The sequence below is a fragment of the Rana temporaria genome, chromosome 4 (genome assembly GCF_905171775.1).
Source record: "Rana temporaria chromosome 4, aRanTem1.1, whole genome shotgun sequence".
Taxonomy (NCBI): domain Eukaryota; kingdom Metazoa; phylum Chordata; class Amphibia; order Anura; family Ranidae; genus Rana; species Rana temporaria.
In genome coordinates, this window is record NC_053492.1 from 171574054 (window position 1) to 171591713 (window position 17660).

General features: G+C 40.6%; 1 protein-coding gene across 2 annotated transcripts in view; it reads left to right on the forward strand.

The window, feature by feature from the left end:
* The window catches only part of FNDC3B (fibronectin type III domain containing 3B), a 443125-nt gene that overhangs the window by 408047 nt on the left and 17418 nt on the right, over positions 1 to 17660 (forward strand). For both annotated transcript variants that reach the window (XM_040349376.1, XM_040349377.1), the window contains one exon: positions 17454 to 17620. In XM_040349376.1, the coding sequence (XP_040205310.1) occupies positions 17454 to 17620 (167 nt within the window). The remainder of the gene's footprint in view (positions 1 to 17453; positions 17621 to 17660) is intronic.

Consider the following 17660-nt stretch of genomic DNA (forward strand, 5'->3'; position numbering starts at 1 on the left):
CAAAACTGCATACAGCTCTGTGTAGAGCTAGGTAGTGCAATACATTTTTTTTTCTTTTACCATTTATTCAGACAATCCAATTTCACCTGATTGTATCAGTGCTGTGAATATTTAAACAAATATAAAACAATATGCTTTTGCGATCCAGCAGCAGACTGCATAGCCAGAATTGTATATAGCATATTACGCTATTCAAGCATTCTGCTATTAACCGTGTAAATCACATCAGTACAGCTGAGTTTTCAAGACCTCAGATGTATTCCCCAGAACAATTACACAATTTAAGGAAAAAAATATAAGGGTGACATTTTTATATTGCTTTGCCTAGGATGAGATGCATACATTATTACTTTACTTAAAATAAGCATATTTCAACCCTGTCTAATATTTAGCATTTTCACATGGTATACCCAGGGACATGTTTTTTTTTTTGAGGGGGGGTGGAATACCATATTACTACTCTCTATGGATTTGTACTTCTGTCAAATGACTACTGTGCATTGTGTGCTCCGTGTTGATAAGAATGCTGCAGATGCATTGGCATTAGCAGAAATTCATTTGAATTGGCATTCAGTTCATTTGTTACAAGTGAAACAGCTTGCTTTATCATAATGCACCACAAGGACAAAAAAATGAGCCTTATGGCCCTGTTTACACCTATGCATCATGATTAATGTTTATAATGCATCAATATGGATAAAACTTCCATTGTTTTCAAAGATCTGATTCATAAATATGCATTGGGTTGTATTGTTGTGATAGTTCAGGTATGTTTTCTAATCTGCTAATGTGCATCCAGAGGCTCTTTTCACACCTCCCTAGGGGCTGAGCACATAACATGTAATTACAAAACATGCAAAATACTTGGATTTTACAAAAGGTCCATGACTTATATCATTCTCCTGTCGTGCCAAGTGGCACAAATGAAAACAGATTTGTAAAATTTCTTTATAAAATGTCCTGTTTAATGCTTAACTTCAACTTTTAAAGAAAATAAATACCTTAACACCTGTTAACACTAAAATTGCAGCTTTGTTGTCATTGCTGTCCCATGCAAAATCTGTGTTCAGTCCGATAGCGGGTTGAATGATGCCCAACATATAACCTCAGTTTTTCTGGACCACAGCCATCATCCAATTTGTCAGGGTTGGTGCTCTCATATACCTGCTGTGTGACGTGTGATTGCTGCTTTACTCTGCCCACGGCATGCGGTTGGAGGTTATATGTGCTTTGCTTTGAACACAATTTTCCGGTCGGTAGAATAGTATTTTAAAAAGCCAAAACCCTGCTCAAGGAACAGGATTGATTGGGGTTAGGTGTTTGTTTTTTTTAGCTGAAATTAGGCATTAAGAAACAGGAGGAATGAGAGTATCTTAAATTTGGTTGAACTTGATGGACATGTGTTGTTTCTATCTGCCTTATTATGTAACTAAATGGCTTTACCAAGAGCAGTGTTTTATGATCCATGAGCATTATTTTCAGCAGTTAGCGGTTTTTCACATCTCTGCTGTCCATAGCAACCTATCAGCTTCCTGCTGTTTTCTTTTTTTTTTTCAAATTCTGAATCAAAGCCACCAAAAAGGGATAAGGACTTTTGTTTGTAATGGGCCCGGTGGTGCATGTGTTGACAAGAGATGTAAATGTATTGAAAGAGCGGAAGGGCAAGATGACACAAATTTCACATGAAACAAGTCACAAAATGATCTAATGCTTCCTATCTTTGTTTACTAATTGAACCACTTATTAAACCGCATTTAATGATGTTTTGGAATCTACACAGTATTGATTTATAAACAGTTTTCAACCTAATGTTCGGCATTCGTATAATATTAAAATAATGCCAGATTTTTTTTTCTGTGTGTAGTACAGAAGAAATAAAAAGATTGGCTTACCTTCTAGCAATCCTATTTTAAAGAGTGTTTCTTGTTCTGTAAATCTCAGGCAATGGTTGTTAAATGGCCATGGTTTCACACATGGGGGTCACCTCCACAGACACATATAATTACTTTTCTTTTGCTCTCCATCACTTCATTCAGCCACTAGGAATTAGGGAAAAGTCCCTTAATAAGCCACAAGTCATAGCTCACACAGGGTTATAGACTCCCCCCCAGCGGGACAGCACTGATTGAGCTGACACTGTCACATGTGAGTCACATCCCCAGAAGTCATGGAATGGGGCAAATGGGTGTTAAAGAGCAGGTTTGCTTTAAGATAAAAAAATAAAAATTTTGGCCCACTTCTATTCAGTTTCACTTTCCTATTGGGATCTAATTTACCAAACTTCAAAGCTGAGCTCTGCCAAATGCCATTTACTGTTCAATGAGCTTGCATCAATGACCTTCAAGGGCATTGAGATTGGACACGTGTGGTGATAGTTGGCAAGGCTTCTATGTAAAGTCAGGCTTCACTATAAAAACAAGGAAATCAGATTGGAGTTGTGATACGTTTTTTTCTGGCAAATATATAGCAGGTATCCAGGAATTGAAAACCTGAACTTTGGAAGCTGTGCACAAGACAAAGAACTGTTCGACAGTATGAGACAGTAGGCTCCATGCAGCTTTTCCACATTACAGACATGCCAAAGAAATCTTCATTGCCTTTGCAACAAGTCAACATATTCTTATATAATTTAGCAATACCATGAAGAATGGTAATCATATATGATTTAAATATATATATATGTATATTATTTTAAACATGCCTATGTGTGTATGGATTTTATCAATATCTTGGTACTAAACAATTCTTTTGTGGTATCATTAATTGGTGTTTAAATGCCTTTAAACCTGCTTGATACTGAATATAACATACTTACAAGGATAGATTGTTGGTATACATGTATATATACAGATCTCCACCTTCCGTTCTTACCCATTACATACAAATGTGCCAAAGTGGACATGGTCTCTTTAAATTACAGTACAGTCACATGTCGCGTCCAGTCTGGCAGCACGTAGGAGAAATGAAAATACTGAATTATTTGCATAAATGAACCTTGATATATGAAGTCAGTTTTTGGACTGAAACTTTGGCTTAAAGTTATAAACAATGTAGAGAGATTGATGTTGTTTTTCAACAAGGTGACACCATTATCTCACTGTTGGTCTAGGCGAGGCTGTTTAAACAGAGACATTTATTTCACGGTCTTGGAAAAATGGATGCAAATATTTTTTATTGTGGCTTTATTTATGCATATTAATCAGTAAACTGTTTGTGGAAAAGGGTCATAGTTGTTTAAACATAAGTTTTTCATGAGTCTAATGCCCCGTACACACTACCGGATTTCACGTTGGAAAAAAGTTGGATAGTTTTTCCGATGGAATTCCTCTCAAGCTTGTCTCTGAACTTTCGAGTGTTAAGAACACGGTGATGTACAACACTACGACGAGGCGAGAAAAAGAAGTTCAATGCTTCTGAGTATGTGTCGAATTGTTTCTGAGCATGCATGTTTTTTTTCTCGTCGGAATTCCGTTGGAATTTCCGTTGGGAAAATAGAGAACCTGCTCTCTATGTTTTTCCGACAGTTTTTCCATTGGAAAAAGTCAGATGGAGCATAAACATGGTTGGGATTCCCGACCAAAAGCTCTCATCAGACTTTTTCCAACGGGAAAACCGATCGTGTGTACGGGACATCAGTGGAATCCTGTACCAAGAAATATGGAAGCCACTTTTACACTCAGCTCATTTTAAGATTGTAGCTGCATAGCTGTCTATGGATATAGTACTTTCTGAGAAACTGACTTGGAGGAACCCCCTCTTTGGAAACTAGAGATGCCAATGTTTGGACCCAAGCAGCACTTAGATTCAGGGTCTTGAATATAACAATATTATTCATATATAATTTAAAATTATAAAGAAATGTAACCACCTTCATAAAGTGTTGTCCAATTAAAAAAATATATGGGTTCAACAGGTAGCCTGACTTTTGTTTAAAATATACATTTTTCTTTTAGACTGTACCATTACTCTGCATCTTTGTATACGTTCTCTTCACGTTGAAATCTGACTACCCGTTCATTTGCCATTTTGCCACTTGAGTGTCACAGTGGGTGCTTTTTAAAACAAAGGTGACATGTTAAGACGTCAAGAATGGCAGAAGTGTGAACGTTATGTATTTTGATAAGATCATGAAGCCTCTGACTCAAAGCCAGCTTCATCATGTAACATTAGTCTTTTATGGCTCTGCAAAATAATTATGTCCCTTTGTCGTATCCCTGATAAAACATTTCCTGTTATTTCTTCCAAGGTATGAATGTGTAATTATTCCTTAGTCTGTGTCTGAAATGAACACTGACAGCAGTAACTGTAAGGGAGAATATTTATCCAAAACTTTTGGGATGCATCAACATGGCAGTACCAAATAAAAGTCTTATGCCGCATACACACGATTGGAAATTCCGACAAGAAAACCGTGGATTTTTTTATGGCGGAATGCTGGCTCAAACTTGTATCAGATGGAGCCTATTCGCGGTCGGAATTTCCGTCCAAAAGCTCACAACTTTTCTTGTTGGAAATTCTGATTGTGTGTACGTGGCATTACTTTTAATTTTGTGGCTCAAACTTTTATATCTCTGACTGCTAATTGCCTAGTTCAGCTGCCCCTCTGAGCATTATTGCTGTAGGCAGTGCTATTGCCAATGTTGCTTCCTTGGAGTGGTTACCCTGAACCATGTTTTGCGTTGCATATGGAACATTGTCTTTCTGGAGTTGGCTTATGCACTCGCCATTGTATTTCTAGCATTAGATCTAAAAAAAAATCATGCTACCAAAACATTTTAATTCCTCTGTCAAGCGTGTTTGTACCCTATTACCCGGGTGCTTTGTACCCTACTATTCAACGGGCTGTTAATGTCATTCAGAAGGGTCTAAGTTGTTCTGTGCATGGTACAAAGCATACTTAGCATAATAATAAATACTGTATATAATATTCTAGTGTGAAGCCTTGGTAAAGCCCACTTGAAATCAGTCAGTGTCCAGAATAAATTGTCATTGAGAACATATTACTGTTTTATAAATATAAATTTATTAGCAAAATGACATTCGCCACATCAACTGTCTATCACTACCGGTATATAACTTTGTTTTTTCACTTTTTATCCATTTAAAGTTATGCAACTCTTTTCTTTGTATTTTCTTAGCTTGGATGTGAGCAAGCACTCTCAGTTCTATAATATATTGTAAGAAAAAAAGATGTATTTGCACAAAATACCCTGTGGACTATAAGTAGATATCAGCTTCTCTTGTCACAAGAAAATAAGTAGTGGGTGTAAACTTACTGCGACATTAATGCACATATCTTTAATCGGCTTTTATGTTAAATGTTCTGCAATTTTAGAACAGAACATGACTTAAGTGGTTTGTGAGAGGACACAGTTCTGTATCTTCTGATTGTTGACTACGCTTTTCTTTTTTTTTTTAACTCAAGTGTGAACATTACAGTAAATCGGAGTTCTACAAAAGCATTACATGTCGCCATGTAGACCGGTGTACAGAATTTGTTTTATCTAAGATTTATATTAAACTCATGCTAGGTTTATGCATGGTGTTAAGCAATGAAATAAACAATACAATACATCTATGGATTATTACATTAGTATGGCTTGTTATTGGATAATTATATATATATATACAGGGAGTGCAGAATTATTAGGCAAGTTGTATTTTTGAGGATTAATTTTATTATTGAACAACAACCATGTTCTCAATGAACCCAAAAAACTCATTAATATCAAAGCTGAATATTTTTGGAAGTAGTTTTTAGTTTGTTTTTAGTTTTAGCTATTTTAGGGGGATATCTGTGTGTGCAGGTGACTATTACTGTGCATAATTATTAGGCAACTTAACAAAAAAAAAAAAAATATACCCATTTCAATTATTTATTTTTACCAGTGAAACCAATATAACATCTCAACATTCACAAATATACATTTCTGACATTCAAAAACAAAACAAAAACAAATCAGTGACCAATATAGCCACCTTTCTTTGCAAGGACACTCAAAAGCCTGCCATCCATGGATTCTGTCAGTGTTTTGATCTGTTCACCACCAACATTGCGTGCAGCAGCAACCACAGCCTCCCAGACACTGTTCAGAGAGGTGTACTGTTTTCCCTCCTTGTAAATCTCACATTTGATGATGGACCACAGGTTCTCAATGGGGTTCAGATCAGGTGAACAAGGAGGCCATGTCATTAGTTTTTCTTCTTTTATACCCTTTCTTGCCAGCCACGCTGTGGAGTACTTGGACGTGTGTGATGGAGCATTGTCCTGCATGAAAATCATGTTTTTCTTGAAGGATGCAGACTTCTTCCTGTACCACTGCTTGAAGAAGGTGTCTTCCAGAAACTGGCAGTAGGACTGGGAGTTGAGCTCGACTCCATCCTCAACCCGAAAAGGCCCCACAAGCTCATCTTTGATGATACCAGCCCAAACCAGTACACCACATCCACCTTGCTGGCGTCTGAGTCGGACTGGAGCTCTCTGCCCTTTACCAATCCAGCCACGGGCCCATCCATCTGGCCCATCAAGACTCACTCTCATTTCATCAGTCCATAAAACCTTAGAAAAATCAGTCTTGAGATATTTCTTGGCCCAGTCTTAACGTTTCAGCTTGTGTGTCTTGTTCAGTGGTCGTCGTCTTTCAGCCTTTCTTACCTTGGCCATGTCTCTGGGTATTGCACACTTTGTGCTTTTGGGCACCCCAGTGATGTTGCAGCTCTGAAATATGGCCAAACTGGTGGCAAGTGGCATCTTGGCAGCTGCACGCTTGACTTTTCTCAGTTCATGGGCAGTTATTTTGCACCTTTGTCTTTCCACACGCTTCTTGCGACCCTGTTGACTATTTTGAATGAAACGCTTGATTGTTCGATGATCACGCTTCAGAAGCTTTGCAATTTTAAGAGTGCTGCATCCCTCTGCAAGATATCTCACTATTTTTGACTTTTCTGAGCCTGTCAAGTCCTTCTTTTGACCCATGTTGCCAAAGGAAAGGAAGTTGACTAATAATTATGCACACCTGATATAGGGTGTTGATGTCATTAGACCACACACCTTCTCATTACAGAGATGCACATCACCTAATATGCTTAATTGGTAGTAGGCTTTCGAGCCTATACAGCTTGGAGTAAGACAACATGCATAAAGAGGATGATGTGGTCAAAATACTCATTTGCCTAATAATTCTGCACTCCCTGTATATATATATATATATAGCTATTTGTTGTTTTTTTGCATATTTTTGTTGTAATACTAGGTAGCTTAGTCCATCACAACTTTTGTATACAGACAACCTTTCCCATTTGAGTGGGCATGGAGTTGTTTCCTCCCATGTGGGCGTTTTCAATGTGACTGTTAAAATGTGTTGGCACCTAATACCCATACATCCATGAAGAAGTCTAATAACAAAACATGTAGGGAAGATCTAAGTGCAGTCATCACATTGGGGTTGATTTACTAAAACTGGAGAGTACAAAATCTGGTGCAGCTCTGCATAGAAACCAATCAGTTTCCAGGTTTTATTGTCAAAGCTTAACTGAACAAACTGAATTTCAAAGCTGATTGGCTACCATGCACAGCTGCACCAGATTTTGCACTCTCCAGTTTTAGTAAATCAACCCCATTGTGTTGAACTGCTGGTGGTTTGTAAGATTCTTCTCCCTGCACCTCTATGCATCAGTTGAATCATTTTTTCTATATATGATTGTAAATAGTGCTTTTTGCACTATATCAATGTAAATGCTCATTAATAAATGCTTACTGTTGGCATTTTATTATTCAGAGCCTTTTCTTGTCCTTTTGGGTCGATGCTCTAAAAGTTTTCCACTGAGAAATATGTGATTTCTTGCAATCCTATTAATGATTAAGCTGCAAATCATGGATCCTAGTTTGGATACATTTAAAGTGATTGTAAGCCTTTGTTTTTTTAAATAACAAACATATCATACTTACCTCCACTGTGCCATTCATTTTGCACATAGTGGCCCCCACCCTCGTCTTCTGGGGTCCCTCAGCGGCTCTTGTGGCTCCTCCCTGAATTCTATAACCCCCTAGCGCTCTCCCGGGGGGTTACCTTGCGGGCACACTCCCGTGTCTATCATTCTGCGTCCGTAGATGCGGAATGTAGGACTCTGCCCCACCCCCTGGCGCCCGCATCATTGGATTTGATTGACAGCAGCGGGTGGCAATTGCTGCGCTCCTATCAATCTATCCAATCTGGAGCCGAGAACCCCTGGCAGAGGAAGAGCGCAGCTCTGCCGAGGGAAATTCCAGGCCTCAGGTGAGTAAACCGGGGGGGCTAGGGGGCCGGTCACTGGCAGAAGTTTTTTCACCTAAGGTGAAAAAAACACAAGGGCTTACAACCCCTTTAAGTTCAATTTTGACCTTCCTAGTACTAGGGATCAAAATCACACAGGGAGCTGCTTTCCAGATGTAGTAACACTGGATAGTGTGTCTTTATGCACAGATTTGGCATTGGATCACAGTTCAGTTTAATATGTGGACTTTATATACTATATGAATATTATTACATCTTTTTAAGGTAGCTGATTTTGATTTATATATTGTATTCTTTGGTGAGGGAGCAGTGTATATTTGTATTTATAGTAAAAAAAAAAAATAACAGAAGCTCACTCTCTGCTCTTTTTCTGTCTGCCTGGAGCTTAGCCTTAAAAGAGAAGTATGGGAACATAATAAAATAAATAATCATACTTGCGTAGATGGCTGCAGCACCAATCTCAGCTGTAGCTGTCCATTGCAGTCTCTCAAGCCCCGTACACACGGCCGAGGAACTCGACGTGCCAAACACATCGAGTTCCTCGGCCAGTTCAGCACTGAAGCCGCCGAAGAGCTCGGCGGGGCGAGAGCTCCCATAGAACAACGAGGAAATAGAGAACATGTTCTCTATTTCCTCGCCGAGCTCCTCGTCGGCTTCCTCGGCCGAAAGTGTACACACGGCCGGGTTTCTCGGCAGAATTCAGCCAGAAACTCGGTCGGAAGCTGAATTCTGCCGAGGAAACTGGTCGTGTGTACGGGGCCTCAGACCAAGAATTGAGTGACCAAACAGCACCAATTGCTCAATTCTCGGTCCTCAGCCAGCAAAGAGCTGGTAACTGTCAATCACTGGCTCTCTGCTCTGCTGTTCAGCACTCACTTGAACGCTGAGCTATGGAGGGGGTGGGAGCGGCTGGCTAAGGCTCTCAGCAGCTCACTGATAGGTTGAGCCAGCTGTCGGTCCATCGTCCAGGCACCTAGGTTGGGATCCTTTCAGTGCCTGGACTGGCCGGCTGTAAATGGGTCACAGGAGTGTAGAAAGAACTGTACTCCTGTGACCCACAGGAGAAGTATAGCCATTAAAGCTTTGGCCATACTTCTCTTAAAGCATCAAGATGTATGAAGTTTTAAGGCCTGAACTATGCCCATAAGATTCCATAAAGTATCAGTGACTTCAGTATGCTCATGATTAATATCCATTTACCATACTGATATTCTTGGTCCAGTTTCTAGGGCAGCAAAAAGTCTCAGGTTTCCCTGATATTTGTGACTAAATTCAGAAGAAATTAGAAGTCGAAAGACTCACTAGAATTCAAGATACAATTTAAGAGACATACATCTCTCCTTTCTCTTCCTACAGTTACCATTAAGCAGATAATGTAGCTGGCTTCCTCCATGAGCACATTCAAACATTAGTTTTTACTAAAATATTTGCTTGATCCTTAAGCCAATGTTGTGTCTAAATACAGCCCAGATCAAACCATATCCATTAACTAATCTTTATAACAACACAGTATTCACTAATAACATGTATAAGAACAGTTTAGATATTACTGGCAGCCTTTCAGGGGTTTTAATGACTTGGCTTGTTCTAGCAGCGGCTACTAGTATCTCACAAACCCCTCTTTTTCTGGTAAGTAACATTTACGGTTCTGAAAGCTGTACAATGAGATAATGGACAGCAGAGAATACAAACAAATCAATAGGTTATTTGATGCTCCAAGGAAAAAAGCGTTGCCTAATTTTACCATCTAAGATGTATATTTCCCCATGCAGATATATAAACATGAATTACCCTTTTGCCGCTAGGTCTGTAGGTTGTACGGACCTAACGGCGAGGGGGGGGGGGTATTGCACACAATCCAGTGGCTGCAGCCTTCGGGATTGTTTGTGAAACTGACAGGCAACCTCCCGCCTGTCAGGTAAGAGCTTTTGCGTGTCGCGCCGCCACCCGATCGCTCTCACACAACCCCGATACCGACGCTGCATTGCAAAACATTCAGTCACATACAGGGGAGACATGCAGGGTCTTTTATGGATGTATTTCTCAATAAAGAGTACCTGTTTTTTTTTAAAAGGGCAGTAAAAAGAGGTGGTTGAGCCTCGATTATATTCCCCCTCCCGCCCCCCTTTTCCGATTGGCCACCGAACATGCAACTGAAGGGGTCTGTACACATGCCACAGCAAATTTAAAAAGTCTTGTTAAGTTTACAGGCAATGTGGCCTGTCAAACTTACCCATTCAAATCAGTAGGACCGAGCTGCAACTGCGAATCATTGGCTGTCTATTGGCAGTCAGCACACTACAAGAGAACATAGTGAGAAATGTGATGACCTAACCAGTGTGCTGATTATTATCTTTTATTGTCCAGTCAGCAAGCAGGAAATGTATCCAGGTCCTGCTCATATAGCTGTATCTGCAGTGAAAGCTCCAAGCTATACTGTGTTGTCCTAAGCCTCGTGCACACGATCAAACTTTTTATCGAAGGGCGTTGTCCGTGAATTTGTTCTGCATACACACGGCAGAACATTTTCAGCCAACAAAAAACCAAACCACGTGTTTTTTCAGCTCTTTACTGCCACCCTTTGGGCAACTTCTGCTATTGTTGTCTGATGTTTAGCATTGGTTCCGAGCATGCGTGTTTGTACTTTGCATTTTAGTCCCACGGACTTGTGTACACACGATCGGATAGTCCGACATAACAGATTTATTGTCAGACAGTTGGTGAGCATGAACAGCCAACATTTGTTGTTGTTAATACTGCCAATAATTGATGGAGCATATACACGGTCGGATTATCCGATACAACGCGTCTATCAGACAATTATTGTTGTAAAATCCAATCATGTGCACATAATTATTATAAATCTTCTTATGGCAAAACACCTGTGCTGGTTGCTTTTTTTCAATCTGTGATAGATAACATTTTTAGCTTTTGGTCACTAGCTTCTCCACCTGTACACATATCCAAGCATGTATATTTATGGAGCATTTTGCAGTTCTCTGAAAAGCGTTTACCCTGAGGGCAGCCAGTTTGTGCTTGTATATCTGACTGCTCTCTAATGTCTATGGGTACAATTACATTTTTATTTCTAGATTAATGTAAATACTGCTGAAATCGAACTGCTATGGCAAGCCATACTTTTTCCTTTCTTGGGTCTTTCAGTAAAATTACGATAGCTAGTTATAAACTTTGTGTGAATATCCATGTAAATAGCCTAGTGTCCTAAATTGCCTTGCCTTTCTCATTTGTGTTGGAAAGGATGATAGTTTACAAAGGCTCAAGCATCCAGTGTATTGCTAATCTAGCAAGGGATAAAATGCCAGGCTCGTTCCAAAACCGTCAGGATTTCCTAAGCAAAGGCTATTGTCTTGGATTGCACTGTTTTAATTCCACTAGCTTGTCTAGTTCTTGCTACTGTTTCTAACATTTTCTAAAGGATTTATCTATGCATTAAGTAAAAGAAATACAAACTTGTCTTTTTTTTTATCCACTGTAGCTTTTCTTTTAATCCAATTCTGCACTTTTAGTTAGATCATAAAAACAAGTTTCTATAGACTATGGCAACAAATCTGATGTTGTGTAATCATCTTCAGTGTGTAGCATGTACAGATTCGGCAGGATCCTGCATTCAAGTGTGTATGACTGGCAAATGCCCAGGAAGGAGAGACTTGTGGATGATTTGGTGTACCCAGTAAAGCACTGCATAATATGTACAATGTACTGGAGTAAAGCTGACTATACTCTAGTACAGAGGTATTAAATTCAAATTCCCAGAGGTTCAGTCACTAAAATTTTCTTCCAGCAGAGGTCCAAAACGCATATTTGATTCTTAATGGTACCTCGGAGCATCGGCAAACGCTGCACTTTTTTGTTAGCGCCAAACCAGTTTGATGCAGCGCAATTTTAAAAAAAAAAGAGTCAGCGACTTCTTTTTCTGCGTTCCTGCATGTAAGACAACCCTTTGAAATGAATAGGTTGCTTCACGCAGAACACAGGTAGCCATGATTGTAAACCTAGCCTGAGATCCTTCACATCCCAATCCCAATATTAACAACAGTGTTCTCAGTCCCCCCTGCACATCACAGCCTCTCTTCACTTCACAGTTCCATCCTCTTTACATAAAAATCACCCCTTCACATCACAGTCCCCCCCCCCTTCACAGAAGTGTCTTCAACCCCCCTTCACATCTTTCCCTATTAATATTACCTCCCCTTCACATTCCTGTCCTCTGTCCCCTGTTGTCACACCCACCACCCGCTTCACATTCCTATCCTCATCCCCCCCTTTTATTTCACCCCCCTCCAGTCCTGTTTGTACCCCCCTGTACATTCCTATTCTTATCTCCCTCCACCCCCCCCCCCCTTACATTCCTGTCCTCAGCCCCTCTGCCACCCTGATTTTACCCTCCGCTTCCTTCACATTACTGTCCTCAGCCCCCCTTTCATATCACCCTGCTTCACATTTCTGTCATCACCCCCCCCCTCCTTCACAGTCCTGTCCTCACCTGCCCCTCCATTCACATTATTGTCCTCACCCCCCCCCCCCCCTTTATATCACCCCCCTCCTCCTTCAGATTCCTGTCCTCTGCCCCTCTTTATATTGTCATCCACCTCCGCATTCCTGTCCTCACTCTCTTTACAGTCCTGTCCTTACCCCCCTGTACATTCCTATAGTTATCCCCTTTTCATTTCACTCCTTTCACATTCTTGGCCTCCCCCTCTCTCCCTCCTTTACATTCCTGTCCTCAGCCCCCCCGCCATCCTTATATCACCCTCCTCCTCCTTCACATTCCTGTCCTTCTCGCCCCCCTTTACATTCTTGTCCCTAGTTCCACCACATTTATATCAACCCCCTCCTCCAGATCACTGTCCTTGGCCCCGTTCACCTCACACTGAGCAAAAGAGCTGTCTTCCACATGGCGGGGGCGTGGCCAGTCCAGATGGAACAGTGATTTAAGCCAGATCAGGACCGCGATCCGCCATTTAGTGATGTCTGCTCTAGTAGATGCTTGTTTGAAATTTTATTTTCAGAATGTTTGATTTTCCTTTTGTTTTTGTTTACATTTTTTGATTATATTTTTGCATTCTTTATTTACAAGTTTACATATACAAAGGGAACAACATAACAGAAATCATCTGAAACGGTTGGCCAATAGAACAATTTTATACATGGTATTTTGAAGTGTTAGCATAAATTGTTATGATAAGCAAGGAGACCGCAAAAAGCAGTAGACATTAGGCCGTCAAATAAGAATGTATGTGAGGCTGAACAGAAATGAAAGTATGGTACTGAACTTGAGTCATAATAATAGACCGTACAATTGGGGAAAGGGGGAGAGGGCTAAGGGTCTATCTCTGTAAGGGGAGACCTCACATAACCATTGTGGGTACCATCTTTTAGTTTTTAGGGAGACCCACAGCCTCTAGTTTGTAGTTAGAGAAGACAAGTATGTACCCAAGCCTATGAAAGAAGGAGGGGGGAGAAGTAGGGGAGGGGGTAAGGTACAGTTGGAGGCGACCCACAACAGCCTAGTCCTCTGGGGAGGCCTTGTCCATATTCACCATATGAATGTTGCGGAGACGTTCAAGGACTTTGTTGACAAATGCTCTTGCTTCCTGTGATAACAGCTCAGTTAGACTGCCAGTAATTGTTTGAATTGATCAGTGCATGTAAATTCAATCAAGTAGAACCCCATATTGCGTAATCTAATGTGCAGATCTTTTATTGAACTTGTAAGACCTTCTATCTCCCTGATATCCTCAACCCTTTTGTTTGATTTTCTAATCGCTGGTGGAGTCAAAACGTTTTCAACCACAGTGATGGGAAAATTCAAAGGGGCAGGATGGACAACAGAGTATATGGATTTTGTTCAGGAAAGTACATCTAAACCAAATTTGAATTTTAAAAGCAAATTTAATTTAAGTTCTTTTCAAATGACATTTGTCAAGCTGTCAAATGTATTGAGCAGTTTTGTATCAATCTTCATTCGAAAATCTACAGGTGACTATGGGCCAGATTCACGTAGCTTGGGCGCAGCGTAACGTAACCCGTTTACGTTACACCGCCACAAGTTTTCCGATTAAGTGCCCGATCCACAAAGCACTTACCTGGAAATTTGCGGCGGTGTATCGTAAACACGTTCGGCGCAAGGCGGCCCAATTCAAATGGGGCAGGTACCATTTAAATTAGGCGCGCTCCCGCGCCGGACGTACTGCGCATGCTCCCGTCGCAAATTTCCCGACGTGCTTTGCGCGAAATTACGACGCGCTGACGTTTTGAGAATCGCAACGTCAACAAAGCACTTACGCCGGGAAAAAGATTTTTTTTAAAAAAAGTTAAAAAGTGACGCGGGAACGACGGGCATACTTTAACATGGTGGAGTAATTTTCCATGTTAAAGGTGCACTATCTTTGCAACGGAAATCTAACACTTGCGACGACGTAACGACGGGAAAAATCTTCGTGGATCGCCGTAACTCCAAATTTACATACCCGACGCTGGTTTACGACGCAAACTCCCCCCAGCGGCGGCCGCGGTATTGCATCCTAAGATCCGACAGTGTAAGTCCATTACACCTGTCGGATCTTCTGGCTATCTATGCGTAACTGATTCTATGAATCAGTCGCATAGATACTCTGAGAGATACGACGGAGTATCTGAGATACGACGGAGTATCTGAGATACGACGGAGTATCTGAGATACGACGGAGTATCTGAGATACGACGGAGTATCTGAGATACTCCGTCGTATCTCCTTTGTGAATCTGGCCCTATATACCCAACTTGAAAAAGATACATTTTCATAGGGGAAACACAGTTGCAAAGTGGTTAGCACTTCCACCTGGCAGCACTGGGGGTCACCAGTTGGAATCTCAACCACAGCACAACCTGCCTGGAGTTTGCATGTTCTCCCTGTGCCTGCATGGGTTTCCTCCCACACTCCAAAGACATGCTGGTAGGTAATTGAAGCCTGTCTAAATTGGTCCTAGTATATAAATGTGAGTTAGGGACCTTAGATTGTAAGCTCCTATAGGGCAGAGACTGGTGTGAATGTACATGTATATATTCAAAGTGCTGTGTACATTTTCTGCGCTATATACGGTGCCTTGCAAAAGTATTCACCCCCTTGGAATTTTTCATGTTTTGTTGCCTCACAACCTGGAATTAACATGGATTGTTTGAGGATTTGCATAATTTAATTTACAGAACATGCCCAGAACTTTTGAAGTTTTTTTTTATTATTGTGAAGTAAACAACTAATAGGACAAAATAACATATGTGCATAACTCTTCACTCCCCCCCCCCCCCTAAAGTCAATACTTTGTAGAGCCACCTTTTACGGCTATCACAGCTCCAAGTTGCTTTGGATAAACCTCTATGAGCTTGCCACATCTTACCACTGGGATTTTTGCCCATTTCTCCCTGCAAAACTGCTCCAGCTCCTTCAAATTGGATGGTTTGCACTTGTGAACAACAATCTTTAAGTCTGAACACAGATTTTCTATTGGATTGAAGTCTGGGCTTTGACTAGGCCATTTCAACACATTTACATGTTTCCCCTTAAACCACTGAAGTGTTGCTTTAGCAGTGTGTTTGGGGTCAATGTCCTGCTGGAAGGTGAACCTCCGTCCTAGCCTCAAATCACACACAGAGGGGTACAGGTTTTTCTCAAAAATATCCCTGTATTTAGCACCATCCATATTTCCCTCAACTCTGACCAGTTTCCCAGTCCCGACTGCTGAAAAACATTCCCACAGCATGATTCTGCCACCACCATGTTTCACTGTGATGGTGTTCTTTGGGTGATGTGATATGTTAGGTTTGCGCCAGACATAGCGTTATCTTTGATGGCCAAAAAGTAACATTTTAGTCTCATCAGACCAGAGCACCTTCCTCCATACATTTTGGAAGTCTCCCACGTGTCTTTTTCACAAACTCAAAACGTGCCATTTTTTTGGCTGAAAGTAATGGTTTTCTTCTGGCCACTCTACCATAAAGCCCAACTCTATGGAGCATACAGCTTATTGTCGTCCTATGTACAGATACACCAGTCTCTGCTATGGAACTCTGCAGCTCCTCCTTAGGTTTCTGTGCTGCCTCTCTGATTAATGCCCTCCTTGCCCGGTCTGTGAGTTTTGGTGTGCGGCCGTCTCTTGGCAGGTTTGCTGTTGTGCCATGTTCTTTCCATTTGGTTATGATAAATTTGATGGTGCTCCTAAAGATCATCAAAGATTTTGATATTTTTTTATAACCAAACCCTGACTTGTACTTCTCAACAACATTGTCCCTTACTTGTTCCTTGGTCTTCATTGCAGTGTTTAGTTAGTAGTGCCTCTTGCTTAGGTGTTGCAGCCTCTTGGGCCTTTCAAAAAGGTGTGTATATGTAATGACAGATTATGTGACACTTAGATTGCACACAGGTGGAGATCATTTCATTAATTTTGTGAAGGTAATTGGTTGCACTAGCTGAATATTTTTTTTGAATCATTGACTTTGAATCATACCCCTTCCTAGGAGTAGATTTCCTCTCACTTTCTGTTGTCTCCCTCCATTTTGTAAGTAGGAGTTGTACGTAAGTCGGATGTATGTAACTCGGGGACTGCCTGTACATTTAACATATTTTATGCATGTTGCTTACCTGTAAAAGCCCTGTGGAGACTTTTAAAAACCATCTTGGATCTAATGTCAGCAGTCCCAGCAGATTTAAAGATGTCACTAAAATGACACTCTATTGTATTCCCCTTTGCGCCTCCCCTGGAAGCTACTCTTCATTAAAGGGAAGTTTCAAGTGAATAAGTAATAATTTATCAAAAGGAAAAAGCTCGTTTTTGTAATTTTACCTACAATTTTTTTAAGTTGGTGACAGGGTCTCTTTTTAAGCCTTTATTTTTTTTTGATGCAAGTCTTATACTACATACTTCTGTTCCCTTCTTCCACCTTCATATAGAATTACCGACACTTTTCTGGTACATTTTAAAAGGTAAATGAGAAATACTAGGCCATGTTTAGGGCTGCAGATTTGAACATGCTATATATGAATTCTTTTTTTGTTCAGGATATGTGAGCCCATAAAACTACAGCTTCAGAATATCATATCTTCTCCAGATTTCATTTGTTTTCTATAGCTTGTAGTATAACACCATTAACTATTATTAAATTAAATGTGTTTTATATTTGCAGGTTTCTTCCCATCTACAGAGGTCCAAGCCACACATATAAGGTGCAGAGACTGACTGAATTCACATGCTATAACTTCAGGATTCAAGCTGTTAATGATGCTGGAGAAGGGCCATTTTCTGACATCTATACATTCTGCACAACCAAGTCTGTCCCACCAAACATTAAAGGTTAGCAAGCCGGCAAATTACTGCAACTGAAGCATCTTGT